General features: G+C 37.9%; 1 protein-coding gene and 1 long non-coding RNA gene across 2 annotated transcripts; both read left to right on the top strand.

Moving 5' to 3' along the window:
- The first annotated feature begins 236 nt into the window (after nt 1–236).
- Nucleotides 237–1,342, top strand: LOC141366081 (uncharacterized). Its single transcript, XR_012371060.1, has 3 exons — nt 237–301; nt 422–484; nt 1,290–1,342. It is a non-coding gene; the product is annotated as an uncharacterized lncRNA (long non-coding RNA).
- Nucleotides 1,343–1,456: 114 nt separating this feature from the next.
- Nucleotides 1,457–3,211, top strand: LOC141351412 (complement C1q-like protein 3). The gene is made up of 5 exons (XM_073858087.1): nt 1,457–1,535; nt 1,656–1,718; nt 1,839–1,901; nt 2,174–2,305; nt 2,404–3,211. Exons 1-5 carry the CDS (start codon nt 1,457–1,459, stop codon nt 2,679–2,681), a joined length of 615 nt encoding a protein of 204 aa, XP_073714188.1. The 3' UTR covers nt 2,682–3,211.
- Nucleotides 3,212–16,346: the final 13,135 nt, after the last annotated feature.

Genomic DNA, 16,346 nt, shown 5'->3' on the forward strand with positions numbered 1-16,346 from the left:
TATAATGGCAGTCTATGGGATCGATTGCGATGGTGCCCAAAATGGTTAATAGGCTAGGGTGAATATTCAAACATTACAAGAAACATTAAACAAGGTATTGGGTAAGAATGAAGATATGGTAAAGAATAATTTTACTGGTAAGAAATTGTTGTAATTAAAGTGTTTTTATGGAATTTAATTATATTGCTCAGATACTTTTATCATTGCATTTTATTGAAATAATTTTTTTTCCTCACAGCTTTGAAAGGTTTGGTACACAATTCACAAACTAAACGTGAATCTTTTCGGAAAGAGAAGGAAGGTAAAAGTTATTTTACTAATAATTTGTTATTGTCAAAGGTTTTTTATGGATTTGAATGATTTTGCTCTAAAACTTTTATGAGATCATTGCATTTTATTGAAATAATGTTTTTCCTCACAGCTTTGAAAGGTTTGGCACAAGATTCACAAACAGCGCTTGAATATTTTCAGCAAGAGAAGGAAGGTAAAAGTTATTTTACTAATTATTTGTTATTGTCAAAGGTTTTTTATGGATTTGAATGATTTTGCTGTAATGGTGCGTTTACACCAACCGCGGTAGAGCTCGCGCGAAAGACGCGAATTGAGCGTTGTGCGCGGTACGCGCGAATGGTGCTTTTGTGCATTTTGCGGTTCACGCGAATTTGCGGCTGACGCCCGCGTTGAAAAATTTGAACTTTGGCGGAATTTCGCGCCGCGTTAACCAATCAGGAGCCTGCCTGCTGCTGTGGTGGCAGCCCCGCCTGGAGTCACTCATTCAACCAACGCTTGATACTGTTTGTAAGCAGTCACCCGGAGCTATACGACACAAATTCTTATTTCTAAAGAGAAGACAGGAATAAAAAGGACCTCGCTTGGAAGAGTGTCAGTAAGGACTTTGGGCAACCTGGTAAGTTGTAATACACACTTCACTTGAGTCACGTGACGTTTATCGACCCGCGCCGTTTATTTTCCCCCTATAGTAAGGTTACCCAATACAAACTGGTAACTCTCTTGATAAATGCACAATCAACATCAGTCATCTTGCAAACAGACACTCGCACCGCAGTTGCCCCTCCCACAAGAAGCGGAGTTTGCCTCTGATGCGCGTCAAATGCTTGCTTTTCCGCGCGTCTACTCCGCTCTACACGCACAAATGCATTCAAAGTGTTCAAGGGGCAAACTAGGCGCGGTAGACGCGATTTTGACGCCCAAAACGCATTTGGTGTAAACCCTGCATAAAACTTTTATGAGATCATTGCATTTTATTGAAATAATGTTTTTCCTCACAGCTTTGAAAGGTTTGGTACAAGATTCACAAACAGCTCTTGAATCGTTTCAGCAAGAGAAGAAAGGTAAAAGTTAATTTACTAATTATTTGTCATTGTCAAAGGTTTTTTATGGATTTGAATGATTTTGCTCTAAAACTTTTATGAGATCATTGCATTTTATTGAAATAATGTTTTTCCTCACAGCTTTGAAAGGTTTGGTACAAGATTCACAAACAGCTCTTGAATCTTTTCAGCAAGAGAATAAAGGTAAAAGTTATTTTACTAATTATTTGTTATTGTCAAAGGTTTTTTATGGATTTGAATGATTTTGCTCTAAAACTTTTATGAGATCATTGCATTTTATTGAAATAATGTTTTTCCTCACAGCTTTGAAAGGTTTGGTACAAGATTCACAAACAGCTCTTGAATCTTTTCAGCAAGAGAATAAAGGTAAAAGTTATTTTACTAATTATTTGTTATTGTCAAAGGTTTTTTATGGATTTGAATGATTTTGCTCTAAAACTTTTATGAGATCATTGCATTTTATTGAAATAATGTTTTTCCTTACAGCTTTGAAAGGTTTGGTACAAGATTCACAAACAGCGCTTGAATCTTTTCAGAAAGAGAATGAAGGTAGGTTAAAGTTATTTAACTGGTAATAATTTGTCATTATCAAAGATTTTTTATGGATTCTAATTATTTTGCTCTAATACTTTTGTGAGATCATTGCATTTCATTGAAATAATGTTTTTTTTCACACAGATTTAAAAAGTTTATTAAAAGATTCCCAAAATAAGCTTGAGTCTTTCCATAAAGAGAATGAAGGTAAATTTTACATAGTTAAAATTTTGTTTAAAATAACACATTTTATAGTTTATAGTGACAAATTTTATTCATGTTCACAGCCCGAAAGATTGCCTTTGCAGCCGGACTTATGGCATCAGGAGAAGGACGCATCGGGCCTTTTCATGATCATACAACTCTGGTCTACAAGAAAGTGTATAGTAACATCGGAAATGCCTATGACTCGAATACTGGTAAGCACTGTAATGAAAACCAAATGATAACAATAGAAATAAATGTAAAATTTACCTTGCAGTTCTTGAGTTCATACAACTATACTTGTGCTTTACAGGTATTTTCACAGCACCAGTAAAAGGAGTCTATTTCTTCAGATTTTATGCTCATTCACAGGGTGGAATGAAAATGGCAGTCTCTTTGTATAAAAATGATGTATTTCAATGCTCTGTGTTTACTGGTAAACCTGTCGCCCATTCTAATGCCAGCAATGGAGTCGTTCTTACACTGAAACCTGGTGATCAAGTTTATACCAAACTATGGGATAGAGCTTGGGTTTTTGATGACGAAATGAGCTACACCAGCTTCAGCGGTTTTCTCATTTTTCCCTTGTGAATGTGTATGTGGTCAACTTCAGGGACGTGCACAGACATTTTGAGGGGCAGGGGCTCAAGTGAAATAAAGGGCACTTCTCATAATTATGTATTTCTTTTTTTTAAACAAAAAAGTATATATATTAAAGCAATTCTGACTTCCTTAAAATTTATTTAAAAAGTTAATTAATTTTATCTTCCTCAAACTCACGCAATTGTTTTATTTTCAAAAGATGTCTACAAAATAATCAGTTCACACAGAAACCATGATCTCCTTAGGTTTATAGACCACCAAAGGAAACCATTACACAATGTGCATGTTTTGAAAACATTAAATTACCCATTAATTAAAAATGTGTTAAAATGCTGTTATGACGGGTTGTATGTTGTCATCACCCGAGGTGGGACCTTCAAGTCAAAATCAAGTCTCTCAAGTCATAAATCCCAAGTCATCAAAGAGTTAAATTTCATGAGATAATTGATTAATTATATGGTGATTGCGAATTAATGATGAACACCTGTTATTAACAATCAACATCACTGAAGAAAAGAGAAACAAGAGCTGTGTCTGAAACCGTTCCCTTGTTCACTCATTCACTATTACCTATATGGGGAATGACAGTTGAGTCCACTTTATGGGGAAGAAGCAAATGAAAATGAGTGCGCGATTTCCGACACTGACGCAAATATCATGCGTCAGAGAGCTGTCGCAGAGATTCATCAAAAACACCTGTGTGGCTTTATTGATTGTGCTGTGAAATGCTAAAGTTTACTTTCTTACTGTTTTTCACATTTGTCATGTTTATTGTATTAGTTGATAATAAAGAGAACAAAACAACTGCCTATAATATTTATTTACTGCGGTTTATTTATTGTTTAATAAAAAATTGTATTAGATTTTAAATAAAAGATAACGCAATTATTTTTCATTTGTTTATTTTCAAAAAGTAGAAAATAACTGACAACAAGAAAATGTTTGGTGTTTACTGTCAGTATCCTTCAGCTGATTCAAGTTACGCGTTCGTCTCCCGTTGCATCATGGGAAATATGAGTGAACGAGTGTACATTGAATGTACCCTCAAAATCAGAGTGCATTGTGGGTAAAAAGTAGTGAATGAATGTAGGGAATGAAGTTGTTCACTCAGGTTTCGGACACCACTACAAAATGGCCGACACCCGATATAGTGCACTATATAGTGGATAGGGAGCGGTTTCAGACACAGCTAAGAACTACAACTAACTTCAGCCACAGCTGTAGAAGGAATTAACAGAAAAAAACAACAACAACAAAATGCCACCATAAGAATGGTGAAGGTTTGCTTTAGTTGGTCTCTTGACCCTTTTACTAATTTAAAGTAATTTTTTATTAATCAACTGCAGTTTTATTTTACAGCAAACATTGCTGAAGCAAACTGCACAAAGTCACCATGATTGTGATCATTGTTTGTTCGACTGTTCACCCTTGAGTTTTTGCTTGCTAAGTTTTTCCCTGATTGCATTTCTTTGTGTGTGTAAAACACATTTGTTATAGTAATGTAAAATTAATTCAATTTTGTGGTGGTTGGTACATAATAAAAAAGCATTGTCTAATTTATTGATTTACTCATAAAAATGTATTTTCTTTCAATAATGTGTATGAGATACAGTGTTTTTGCAACAGTTTGTCATAAAGGTTTGTCAAAATCTCAACAATGGTGACAAAGAAAATTGTAAAAAGTTAATTATTTATCCATGCTGCAGTGCATGCTGGGAGACCTGAATCCATGCATTGCAGTTTTTCATTTAATTGTCACCATGGTTGAGATTCATACTCTGATTCTTGATGTTTGTACGTCCCAAATATACAGCTGTATCTCATACACATTATTGAAAGAAAATAATTATTTATGAGTAACTCAATTAACTAGATGATGATCTTTTTTATTATGTACTAACCACCACAAAATTGAATTAATTTTACATTACTATAACAAATGTGTTTTATACACACAAAGTAATGCAACCAGTAAAAACCTTAGCAAGCAAAAACTCAAGGGTGAACAGTCCTACTAGAACAAACAATGATCACAATCATGGTGACTTTGTGCAGTTTGCTTCAGCAATGCACAAATGTTTGCTGTAAAATAATACTGCAGTTGCTTAAAAACAAATAACTTTAAATTAGTAAAAGGGTCAAGAGACCAACTAAAGCAAACCTTCACCATTCTTATTGTGGCATTTTGTTGTTGTTGTTGTTTTCTGTTAATTCCTTCTACAGCTGTGGCTGAAGTTAGTTGTAGTTCTTATGTTTCTCTTTTCTTCAGTGATGTTGATTGTTAATAACAGGTGTTCATCATTAATGCGCAATCACCATATAATTAATCAATTATCTCATGAAATTTAACTCTTTGATGACTTGGGATTTATGACTTGAGAGACTTGATTTTGACTTGAAGGTCCCACCTCTGGTCATCACTATCATTCTACCCATGGTGTAGAATCTCACATTATGTGTATGGATACCTGTCTTTTTAAATAATCATTAATCGTTAACATTGGGTTCTGTGGGTTGTGTTTTATGTGCTTATCTTAAATTCTATCTGAGCACATGCAGTGCACATATGCTATGTGTTGTTCATTAATAGGTGCACTAGTGATGTTACATTTGAAGCGGGGCTTCGGAGCTTGTGTCGAGCAAAAGGGGGCGTGCCAGATGAAGCATCGATTCGAAGCTTGTGTTGTTAAAGTAGAAATCACGTGACCGATGACAAACGAAGCTTCACTTTCTGCTCAGTCACGTGGGCGCTTCGCTTTGTGTGTCAGAACGTTCGAACCCCAGAGGTTTTAAAGGGGTCATATGATGAAAATGTTAGCATTGCCACTTTGTAGGTGTGAGCAAAAACAGGTCATTGAAATTTGGCTTTCATTATGATGTCATAAGGAAATCTTATTAGAATAATACCGCCTCCTTAATCTGAACTCTGAAAGAGAGAGAAAAGAAGGACTTGACAGCACAATTGAGTTTGAATTACAAAAAAACACCATCATTGTGATCAGTGTTTGCACTTTATCCGCTCATTTGCATTTTAAAAAACACACCCAAAACGACACATTTTTGTACTTGACAGCACAATAGAGTTTCAATTACAATAAACCACCATCATTGTGATCAGTGTTTGCACTTCATCCGCTCATTTGCATTTTAAAAAACACACCCAAAACGACACATTTTTGCTCAAACCCACAAAGCGGCAACGCTAACATTTTCATCATATGACCCCTTTAAACAGTTATTTGCATTATTCACATTTTAGTCCCACATAAAACTGAATAGATAGTATTGTATGTACATATACTTGTGAGTGTGAACATTATTCAATAAAATACAGTATTGAATCGTTTGAATATCAGCTCTTATTAATTAATACTGAAAATTTTGCCACATTTGAATGAGTAAATGCATTTATTATATTGACCATTCACGCACATGTTGTCTAAGCTTTATTTGTACACATAATATTAATATTCATCTGAATTTTATCAGCTTGTTGCTTTACTGACGGAGCTTCTTCCAGAAGCGACTGCTATGTGTTTTATTACCCAAAAGATGGCGCTGTTATCGACACCCTCGTTGAGGCTTCGAATCATTGTTCGAAACAGTAAGGGAAGTATCGATGCTTGATTCGATGCTTCATTTCACCATCACTAAAGCTGAGTACCTGCAATAGTTTCCAATAATGTATAATGAAACACACTGAAGCTATTTTGAGTTTAAATACAATTTATTTCAAACAGAGTAGATTAACAATGGCTATTGTATAGCATGTGGCATACTCACTACTTCCTGGTTTTGTGACTCCGCCTTAGGGAGGGCGGGACAACTGTCTTGCATATTTATTCATTTGGGTCAAACCATTTTGTTGTGTGGGGGAAAATGAATAATGCCTTTTGTTTGGGTTTATGGACAATGCTTGTTTGATCCTGTTTATAACAGTACATTTTAATGTTGGGTAGCTAAAGATTGTACTTTAATTTACTGTCTACTGTGCATCTTAGGTTTATGTATGAAGAATGTTACAACAGTGATCCCTGAATTTGGTAGGGCTCATTAATTAGTGAGATGGGCCTAGGTTATTTAAGTCAGTCTGGGTAGTACACCTGGAGACAGAGGGTCGTGTGTTAAATTTAAGCTTTTTGCTGCATAAAGCATTTTTCTTTGTCGAGGTACTGGCAAAGTTGGCACTGATTTGAATGCCTTTGTGTGAAATGTTTTGCTGATGATAATTTTTTTTGCACTTTTTTTGAATTTGTCACTCACGCCACGCTGCGTCATATGGTGTAATAAACAACTCTTGGAAATGAAGTTTGTGTGATCCAAGCCTTCCTACCACCTCCCCTTGGCCTCACTCGGGGCACATTATGACAAATGGTGGCAGCGTTTTTTTCAGTGCAGTAGGAGGCTTCAGGTATACACAAGGATGCCACCCAAGAAGCAAACACACAAAGAACAGTGGGTGAGGTTGAGGAGTGGAAATGGAAGCACAGCGACAGGAACACAGATGGCGTGCTCTTCAGCATCAGTTCGGGCAATTACAGGCAGAGGTACAGCGAGAACGGCTGGAGCCTCAAGCATTGGGAGGTATGCCAGCGCAAGCAATCTCTTCGTCCTCCTTGCCACAGAACACAGACTTTCCCAATCTCAGAGACCATAGAAGGCAGAGCAGCCTCCAAGGAGATGATGTAGTACAATCACCAGTGCCATCTCAAGCAACAGAGCCACCACATTGGATGGGCTGGCAAGGCCCAAAGATGTTACCATTGCAAGAAGATGATGATATAGAGCACTACTTAACTACCTTTGAACGAATTGCTCAAACCTGTAGATGGCCGGTTCAGGACTGGACACTGCACTTGGTGCCACTGTTATCAGGCAAAGCAAGAGCAGCCTACGTGGCGATGGAGCTCACAGATACTTTTATGTATGACAAGGTCAAAAAAGCAATTCTGGACAAGTTTGAAATTAATGCAGAGACCTACAGACGTCGCTTTAGAGCAAACACACTTCAACAAGGCGAGTCCCCCAAAGAGGTGCAGGCAAGACTGAAAGACCTTTATGACAAATGGATTACACCAAAGGACAAGTCCAAGGAGGAAATAGGAGAGATGTTTGTCTTGGAACAGTTTCTTAAAGTGATTAACCCTGAAATCAGAACCTGGATTTGTGAACAGAACCCTACCTCCTCAAGACAAGCAGCCGAGCTGGCTGAAACTTTCATTGCGGCTAGGCGATCCACTTATCAACTGGAATACAGTCAAGGCAGTACCTACAATATGGGAGGTAAGTCTGGGAAAGTGGTCGGAGGTGGTTTACATTATAACTTCAGCAAAGGCCCTAGCTCCCAAACCCTACAACATCCCAGATAGCAAGCACATGTGGGCCACTTCAGGCAAAGATGCGGCACTGCTGGTCTTCTTATGGCCCGAATAAAAGGGATGTGAACCTAAAGTGGCTCACATGTAAAATAGCAAAAATTGACCAATTATATCAAATCACATGTGGGCCTTTTAAGGCAAAGATGCGGTGCCCACGGCAACATGTCATCTAAATATGAACCAAAAGTGGCCCATCCGCCAAATAGTGAATATGGCCCAAATATCAAACAACAAATATGGGCCACCTTTGGCAAAAATGCTGCACAACAGACACAGCCTAATCTTGGAATAAACCAAATGTGGCCCTCACATGTTGCAGCAAATGTGGCCCAGCTCTTTACAAACGTGTCTGGGCCAGTTTTGGCAAAGATATGGCATGGTAAGCACCGGCTCATGTGGGTTTGTGTCTAAAGTGGCCCACAAATGTTGCAGCAAATGTGGCCCAATTCTTTTAAAACATATCCCGCCCGGTTTTGGCAAACATGTGGCACAGTAGGCACCAGATCATGTGGGTGTGAGTCTGAAGTGATCCATTTACCCAGCTAACAGAGAAAAGTTCTAAGAACGTTCCATGAAAGTTCGCAATGTTCCCAAAAACTTTCTGCCAACATAAAAAGTGTCCAGTTTTCTTGACGTTCTAAGAACATTTCTGTGTTGTCTGAACATTAGAGGAATGTTACATTTTACCATTTTCAAACGTTATGACAATGTCCTGTTTTAATGTTCACACAATGTTTAAAACAACAACTTTTTTTAAATTGACTTGTTTGCTTGTTATGTAAATGATAGCAAAACATTTTATTATTTTAAAACTGTTATAAAACATTATTTCTGAATGTTCAAGAAAAAAATTTGCTGTAGAAAACACAATTCAACCTATTAGGTTTAGATGTTGATGCTTTGTTTAATTTTAAGTCACCATTATTGTGATTAGTGTTTGTTTTAGTTGGACCCCTGACTTCTTTACCAATTTTTCCTAGTTGGCTTACTTTGTGTGTATAAAACACATTTGTTATGCTAATGTAAAGCTAATAGTGCCATTCTGTGGTGGTTGGTATATAATGGTAAAAATCATCATCTAATTAAAGGATTTACTCATCAAAAGTTTATTTTCTGTCAATGATGTATATGAGATCCAGCACTTTTGAAGCAGTTTGTCATTAAGGAGTTTTAGAAATTTTGGCAAAAAATAACTGCTGTACATTTGGGACGTACAAACATCAAATATCACACTATGAATCTCAACCATGGTAACAAAGAAAATTGTAAAAAGTTCATTATTTAGCCATGTCGCAGTGCATGCTGGGAGTCCTGGATGAGATTTGTAATTTGTTTATACCCAGCATGCATTGCAGCATTAAGTTTTTCATTTAATTGTCACCATGGTTGAGATTCATACTCTGTTTGTGGCATCACTCTGGCTTGCTCGTGGGCAAGACATGTCAAACAGGAGTGGACCACACAAGTGCCATCAATCCATGTCAGGTGTGGGCCAGATAATGGTGTTGGGTCTGGGCCGAATCTGGGCCAAAATTTTAATGAACTATTACCCAGATTTGGGCCAGATCTGCATTATTTGCTTTGTGTTTGGCCGACATGTGGCGTTTCTATGGTTTGCTCGTGGTAAAGATCTGGAAAAAAGAGGTGGACCGCTCAAGTGCCATCATTCCATGCCAAAGCTGGGCCAGATGAAGGTGTCAGATGTGAACCAAATCTGGGCCACAGCAATTTTGCTATCTGGGAGAGCTTGGACATCTAACATCAGAGCAGCAGAAGAACCTACGATCTTTGATTCCAGAGGGCCTTTTCAACGAGAGGCCAGGCAGAACTGAGGTAGAAACATGATATCCGTCTCCTATCACCAGGTCCAGTACGACAGACATGTTGCAGGATTCCTGCAAGGCTTATCTCAGACTTGAAGAAGGAAGTTGAGACAATGTTGGAAATGGGTATAATTGAGCCTTCCAGGAGTGAATGGTGCAGTCCTGTGGTTCTGGTGCCGAAAAAGGATGGTACCCTTAGATTCTGCATAGACTTTTCTAAGTTGAATTCCATCTCTGCCTTTGACCCATATCCCATGCCAAGGGTTGATGAACTAGTGGAACGCCTTGGGAATGCCAAATATCTGAGCACACTAGACTTATGTAAGGGATATTGGCAGATACCCTTAGCTGACAGTGTTAAGGAGCTAACTGCCCTTTGGCGTTCATGGAGCTGCAGCAACTTTTCAGAGGACTATGGACCATGTCTTAAGAGGTACAGAGGATTTTGCAGCAGCATATATTGATGATGTTGTTGTTGTTTACAGCGCGTCATGGGAGGACCATTTGAAACACCTGGCTGCTGTGTTCTCCAAAATCCGTGATGCAGGACTGGTGGCTAATGCCACTAAATGCCATCTGGCAAAGCCGGAAGTGACTTACCTGGGGTATGTACTAGGGGGTGGAGTAATAAAACCCCAACTAGACAAAGTTGAGGCAGTGCGGTCATGTCCGCCTCCAACAACCAAGAAGCGAGTGAGGTCCTTTTTGGGTCTAGTAGGTTGGTACAGGCGCTTCATTCCCAATTTCTCTAGCAGAGCCGCTGTACTAACAGACCTCACCCGCAAGAACAGCCCTCAGAAGGTTGTCTGGTCTTCTGAATGTGAAGCAGCTTTTCAGGATCTTAAAGACTGTTTGTGTCAGGACCCAGTGTTACAAAGCCCCAACTTTGAACTTCCCTTTTGTGTGCAAACAGATGCCTCTGGGGTCGGGCTAGGAGCTGTATTGTTACAAGGCGACAGTGGAAACCGTAGGCCTGTGCAGTATATCAGTCGGAAGCTGTTTCCCCGTGAGGTAAACTATTCTACGATAGAGAAAGAAGCTCTAGCTATTAAGTGGGCTTTGGACACCTTGAAGTATTACCTCATTGGCAAAGACTTTATCCTAGAGACTGATCATCGGGCATTACAATGGCTTCATAAAATGAAAGACAGCAATGCCCGCATTACACGCTGGTATCTTTCTCTACAACCTTTTAAATTTCAAGTGAGGTATAATGCTGGAACCCAGAATGTGATTGCGGACTTTCTATCCCGACATTGTGATTAGTGACGGGCTTAAGGGGGGGGGGGGGGGGGGGGTTATGTGATGACGGGTTGTATGTTGTCATCACTATCATTCTACCCATGGTGTAGAATCTCACATTATGTGTATGGATACCTGTCTTTTTAAATATTCATTAATCATTAACATTGGCTTCTGTGGGTTGTGTTTTATGTGCTTATCTTAAATTCATTAGCTCCACCAAGAAATGTTTATTTATTTTTTGTAGTTGTTGTGGTTCTGCTGTTCTTTTCTCTTTTTTCTCTTCTTGTTCATCTTTCTTTAGTGATTCTGTTTATTAACAGCAGGTGTTTATCATTAATGGTCAATCATCACTTCATTCATCTCTTCATTATCTAATTAACTTCATCACTTCTTCAACCCAACCACACCCATACTTGACTTTGGTTTAGTCCACATTGGCTTTAGTTTTTACAGAAGGTTCATGTGGGCTAAGTCAGATGGGGCCAGCATGGAACCCGGGTGCAAGACCAGCTTGGGGCCCATATTGCAAGCCCATATGGGGCCTACATTTGCCCCACCAAGCACTGCTGGCTGGGATCAGTGTGGTGTGAAATGGAACCAAATCTGCTAAAAAAGTTACAATGTATAATTTTTTGCTTTTGGTCCAGATCAAATAAACCGAATTACAGATGTGAAAACGCCCTAAGAATAAAATAAAATACGTGTTTTTTATAACAACCATTAAATCTGTGTCTGTATTGCATATTCAAACCTTAATACTATTCCATAACAGACTAATAAACTTAAGACTAGACTAAGACTAAAACTCTTATGATATTTTGGGGCGGTTTCCCAGACCAGGACTAGCTCAATCCAGGACTAGGCCCCAGCTTAACTAGGAAATACAACTAGTTTTAACAAACATGCCCCACCAAAAACACCACCTGTGTGCATCTTGAGGCAAAACAAAGGGCACAGATGTATTTTTAGATATGTAAGTGTAAGTTGTTTTCAGTTTGGAGAGCTCTTAAAAGTGTTTAAGTCTAGGACTAGTCTAATCCCTGTCCGGGAAACCGCCCAATAGTCTACTAAACTAGACTAAGACTAAAAGATTTCAGGTGACTAAAATAAGACTAAAACTAAATGGTGTGTTATTCAAAAGACTAAGACTAAGACTAAATCAGAATTTGCTGCTAAAATTAACACTGCAAGAAACACAATAAACACCCATGTAAGACACTTATGCAATCGTTATTTGTATTGTATTTTAAGTGTTTTGTATGCAAACGTTATGTAGCCTGTTAACTCACCGACTGTAGATACCATCATGACTCGAGTGATCGCTTCTTTAATACATGGACGATGAAATGATGATCCAACACACATCTTTAATTTCTCAGCACTGTTGCACTTTAAACACTTTGTTCTGTGCCCGAAACTTTATAAACTTCTCCCGAACCGGTAGCGGTGTGCGGCGGATCCTTAGCGTGGCGAGTTCGGCGTTGTAACGCGTCTTCGTTTTTTACATATGCAGATCATTTTCTTCAGTCCGAAGTACAAACATAGCAGGCATCTTCCGTTAAACAGTAAATTACTGGTGATCCCGGTTATTTTTAAAGTTTTAAATCTGCAGACAGATGGATGCGCATCTTGCCAGAGACTCAGATAAACTCCGCCTTTGACCTTTACCACTCCCCTAGCCCCGAGAAGCCCGATCTGGCCCAAGGAATTCGGCGGGGCAGAAAAGCCAGTAGGCTTGTTCGACTTCATGCGGCGCCGAAATAACCGACAGCCGGATGACGTCAAAGTACCGCGAGAATGATTCAATAAATCATATTTTGTCTCGCTCTCGAATTACTTTCACGTCATCCGGCTGTCGATTCTTGCGGCGCCGCATGAAGTCGAACAAGCCTAGTGTCATGAGCAATTCGGTCCCCCCGAGCAATTCGGTCTCCCTTAGGACCCCGCGTGATTCCATTGGCTGAAAAAACTCCTCATGGGTAGTTTTCTTAGCGCCTTATTACAATTCCTACAAAATCGCGTTATGATTTATGAAGTTAGAACGTTGTTAAATTACAATTGATGTCTGTTAAATAATATGTTTCATATATATATATAAATGAGGCTATAGGTGGGAGATCTACACATTGCTTGTCATTTTATTATTTAGATATTATATACTGTACTATTTCCACTTTTTACTGTCTACTTATACACTTACTCATTAATTACTTATACCAAACATGATTACTACATAGTTCAATCACACATTTAAATTATAATTATAAGCCATGATTACTTTTACTATTAAAAAATATTTTCCGTACGGTATGTTAATAATTTACAAAAAATAAAGTATTGTTTTTGTAAAGCAGATGATGACACAAAAGTACTAACATGTCTGCAACATGAATATTAGTTTATTATATTATTTTTTTGTTAACTTTAATTTTTAAAAAATGTTATGCTTTTATTTTGTACAACATAAGTAGCTTGCTAGACCACGTATGCCTACGAGATATCACAATGACAAATTTTTGAGCAGGCATTAGTGCTAGGTACCAATCGGGTCCTAGGGGAGACCGAATTGCTCGGGAGACCGAATTGCTCATGACACCGGGCCTTAAGCCCCAATGAAGCACCAGCGAAGCACGATCATGCCCCGGAAGTGACAATGCAAACGCCACAGGCCTCGGCAGGCACTGGCATGCCCGCTTGAAGCCCAATAGTGCAAACATGGCTAATGAGTCAGGAGGTCACCTCCTGCTGATAAACTAATTAGCAAATCCAGGTGATGGGAACAAAATACTGGAGAGGACTTTTACTCATGGCACATGGATTTTACACTTCTGCCCAGATCTCATATGAGCTTTGAATAAAACAAATTTTGAGCTTTTAGTGCTTATATATTGTGATTTCGCCCGCTAACTCTCTTGAAAGCCAGCCATACTGTTTGTTTTGTTGCCACACAAAAACATTCTGCCAACGTTAAAAGCGATTAGTTTTTTTTAAGTTCCAAGAACGTTTCTGTGCTGTCTGAACGTTAGAGTAATGTTACATTTTACAATTTTTAAACGTTATGACAATGTCATGTTTTAATGTTCACACAATGTTTAAAACAACAGCTGTTTATTATATTGACTTGTTTGACTGTTATGTAAATGATAGAGAAACATTGCATTTTATTATTTTATTAAACATCATTTCTGAATGTTCAGCAAACATAATGCTGTAGAAAACACAATTCACCTATTAGGTCTAGATGTTAATGTTTTGTTTCATTTTAAGTCACCCTTATTGTGATTAGTGTTTGTTTTAGCTGGACTCTTGACACTTGACTTTTTGCTTTCTAGGATTTTCCTGGTTGTGTTAACTTTGTGTTAATGCGCCACATTTGTTATGAAAAGTTAATAGTGTAATTCAGTGATGTTTGGTACATAATGGTAAAGATCATCACCTAATTAATTTACTAATCAAAAGTTTATTTTCTGTCAATAATGTAAATGAGATCCAGTGTTTTCACAGCAGTTTGTCATTAAGGAGTTTTAGAAACTTTGAACAAAAAATATCCGCTGTATAATTGGGATTCACAAACATCAAGAATCAGAGGATGAATCTCAATCATGGTGACAATTAAATGAAAAACTTCATGCTGCAATGCATGCTGGGTATTAACAAATTACAAATCTCATTCAGGACTCCCAGCATGTACTGCAGCATGGATAAATAAGGATTTTTTTAACAATTTTATTTGTCACCATGGTTGAGATTCATAGTCTGATTCTTGATGTTTGTGCATCCCAATTATACAGCGTATATTTTTTTGTCCAAAGCTTCTAAAACTCCTTAATGACAAACTGCTGTGAAAGAAGTGGATCTAATATACATTATTGGCAGAAAATAAACTTTTGATTAGTAAATGAATTAGGTGATGATCTTTACTATTATGTACCAACAACCACAGAATTACACTATTAGCTTTTCATAACAAATGTGGTGCATTAACACAAAGTTAACACAACCAGGAAAAAACTAGCAAGCAAAATGTCAAGTGTCAAGACCCCAACTAAAACAAACACTAATCACAATAAGGGTGACTTAAAATGAACAAAACATCAACATCTAAACCTAATAAGTGAATTGAGTTTTCTGCAGCAATGTATTTGCTGAACATTCAGAAATGGTGTTTTCTAGGGTAATGGAATGCAGTGTTTCTCTATCATTTACATAACAAGTAAACAAGTCAATATAATAAACAGCTGTTGTTTTAAACATTGTGTGAACATTAGAACATGACATTGTCATAACGTTTAAAAATGGTAAAATGTAACATTACTCTAACGTTCAGACAACACAGAAACGTTCTTAGAACTTAAAAAAAACTAATCGCTTTTAACGTTGACAGAATGTTTTTGGGAACATTGGGCACTTTCAGGGAACGTTCTTAGAACTTTTTATTTCTAGCTGGGCTCCTATTATAGCACTTGGAAATGTCAGATTTTCATGCCATGGTCCCTTTAAGATTGGAATATATTTTCTTGCTCTTTGTTCTATGTCAAAGTAGTACAATATACTTAATTATATGTGACATGATCAAATAAACATCCGACCAAACATGAGACGTCTGCCCGATGTGCGGATCATGTCTTTATTGGGTCGGTTGGTCCAGGACCTTATCTGTATGACTATACAATATGCAAATCTGGTACAATATCTGGATGTCTGACAATGACCCCTCTTGGATATCAAAAGACATCCAAAACGTGTTCAGGAAAGCAATACGAAAACATTTTATACAAATGTGGTCTATGAGTTCTGAGTCTACAAACATAAACATCCCAGCCAGCAATGCTTGGTGGGGCAAATGTAGGCCCCATATGGGCTTGCAATATGGGCCCCAAGCTGGTCTTGCACCCGGGTTTCATGCTGGCCCCATCTGACTTAGCCCACATGAACCTTCTGTAGAAACTAAAGCCAATGTGGACTAAACCAAAGTCAAGTATGGGTGTGGTTGGGTTGAAGAAGTGATGAAGTTAATTAGATAATGAAGAGATGAACGAAGTGATGATTGGCCATTAATGATAAACACCTGCTGTTAATAAACAGAATCACTAAAGAAATATGAACAAGAAGAAAATAAAGAGAAAATACCAGCAGAACCACAACAACTACAAAAAATAAATAAACATTTCTTGGTGGAGCCAATGTAGACTGCAAAATCCCCAGTG

This window comes from Misgurnus anguillicaudatus, chromosome 2 (genome assembly GCF_027580225.2).
Source record: "Misgurnus anguillicaudatus chromosome 2, ASM2758022v2, whole genome shotgun sequence".
Taxonomy (NCBI): domain Eukaryota; kingdom Metazoa; phylum Chordata; class Actinopteri; order Cypriniformes; family Cobitidae; genus Misgurnus; species Misgurnus anguillicaudatus.

Bases quoted from the DNA above. Each gene is read 5' to 3' on its own strand.
- LOC141351412 (XM_073858087.1), top strand. From the start codon at position 1,457: ATGTTTTTCCTCACAGCTTTGAAAGGTTTGGTACAAGATTCACAAACA. The intron at 1,536-1,655 runs GTAAAAGTTATT...TTTTCCTCACAG, and splicing joins TTTTCAGCAAGAGAATAAAG to CTTTGAAAGGTTTGGTACAA. The intron at 1,902-2,173 runs GTAGGTTAAAGT...TCATGTTCACAG, and splicing joins TTTTCAGAAAGAGAATGAAG to CCCGAAAGATTGCCTTTGCA.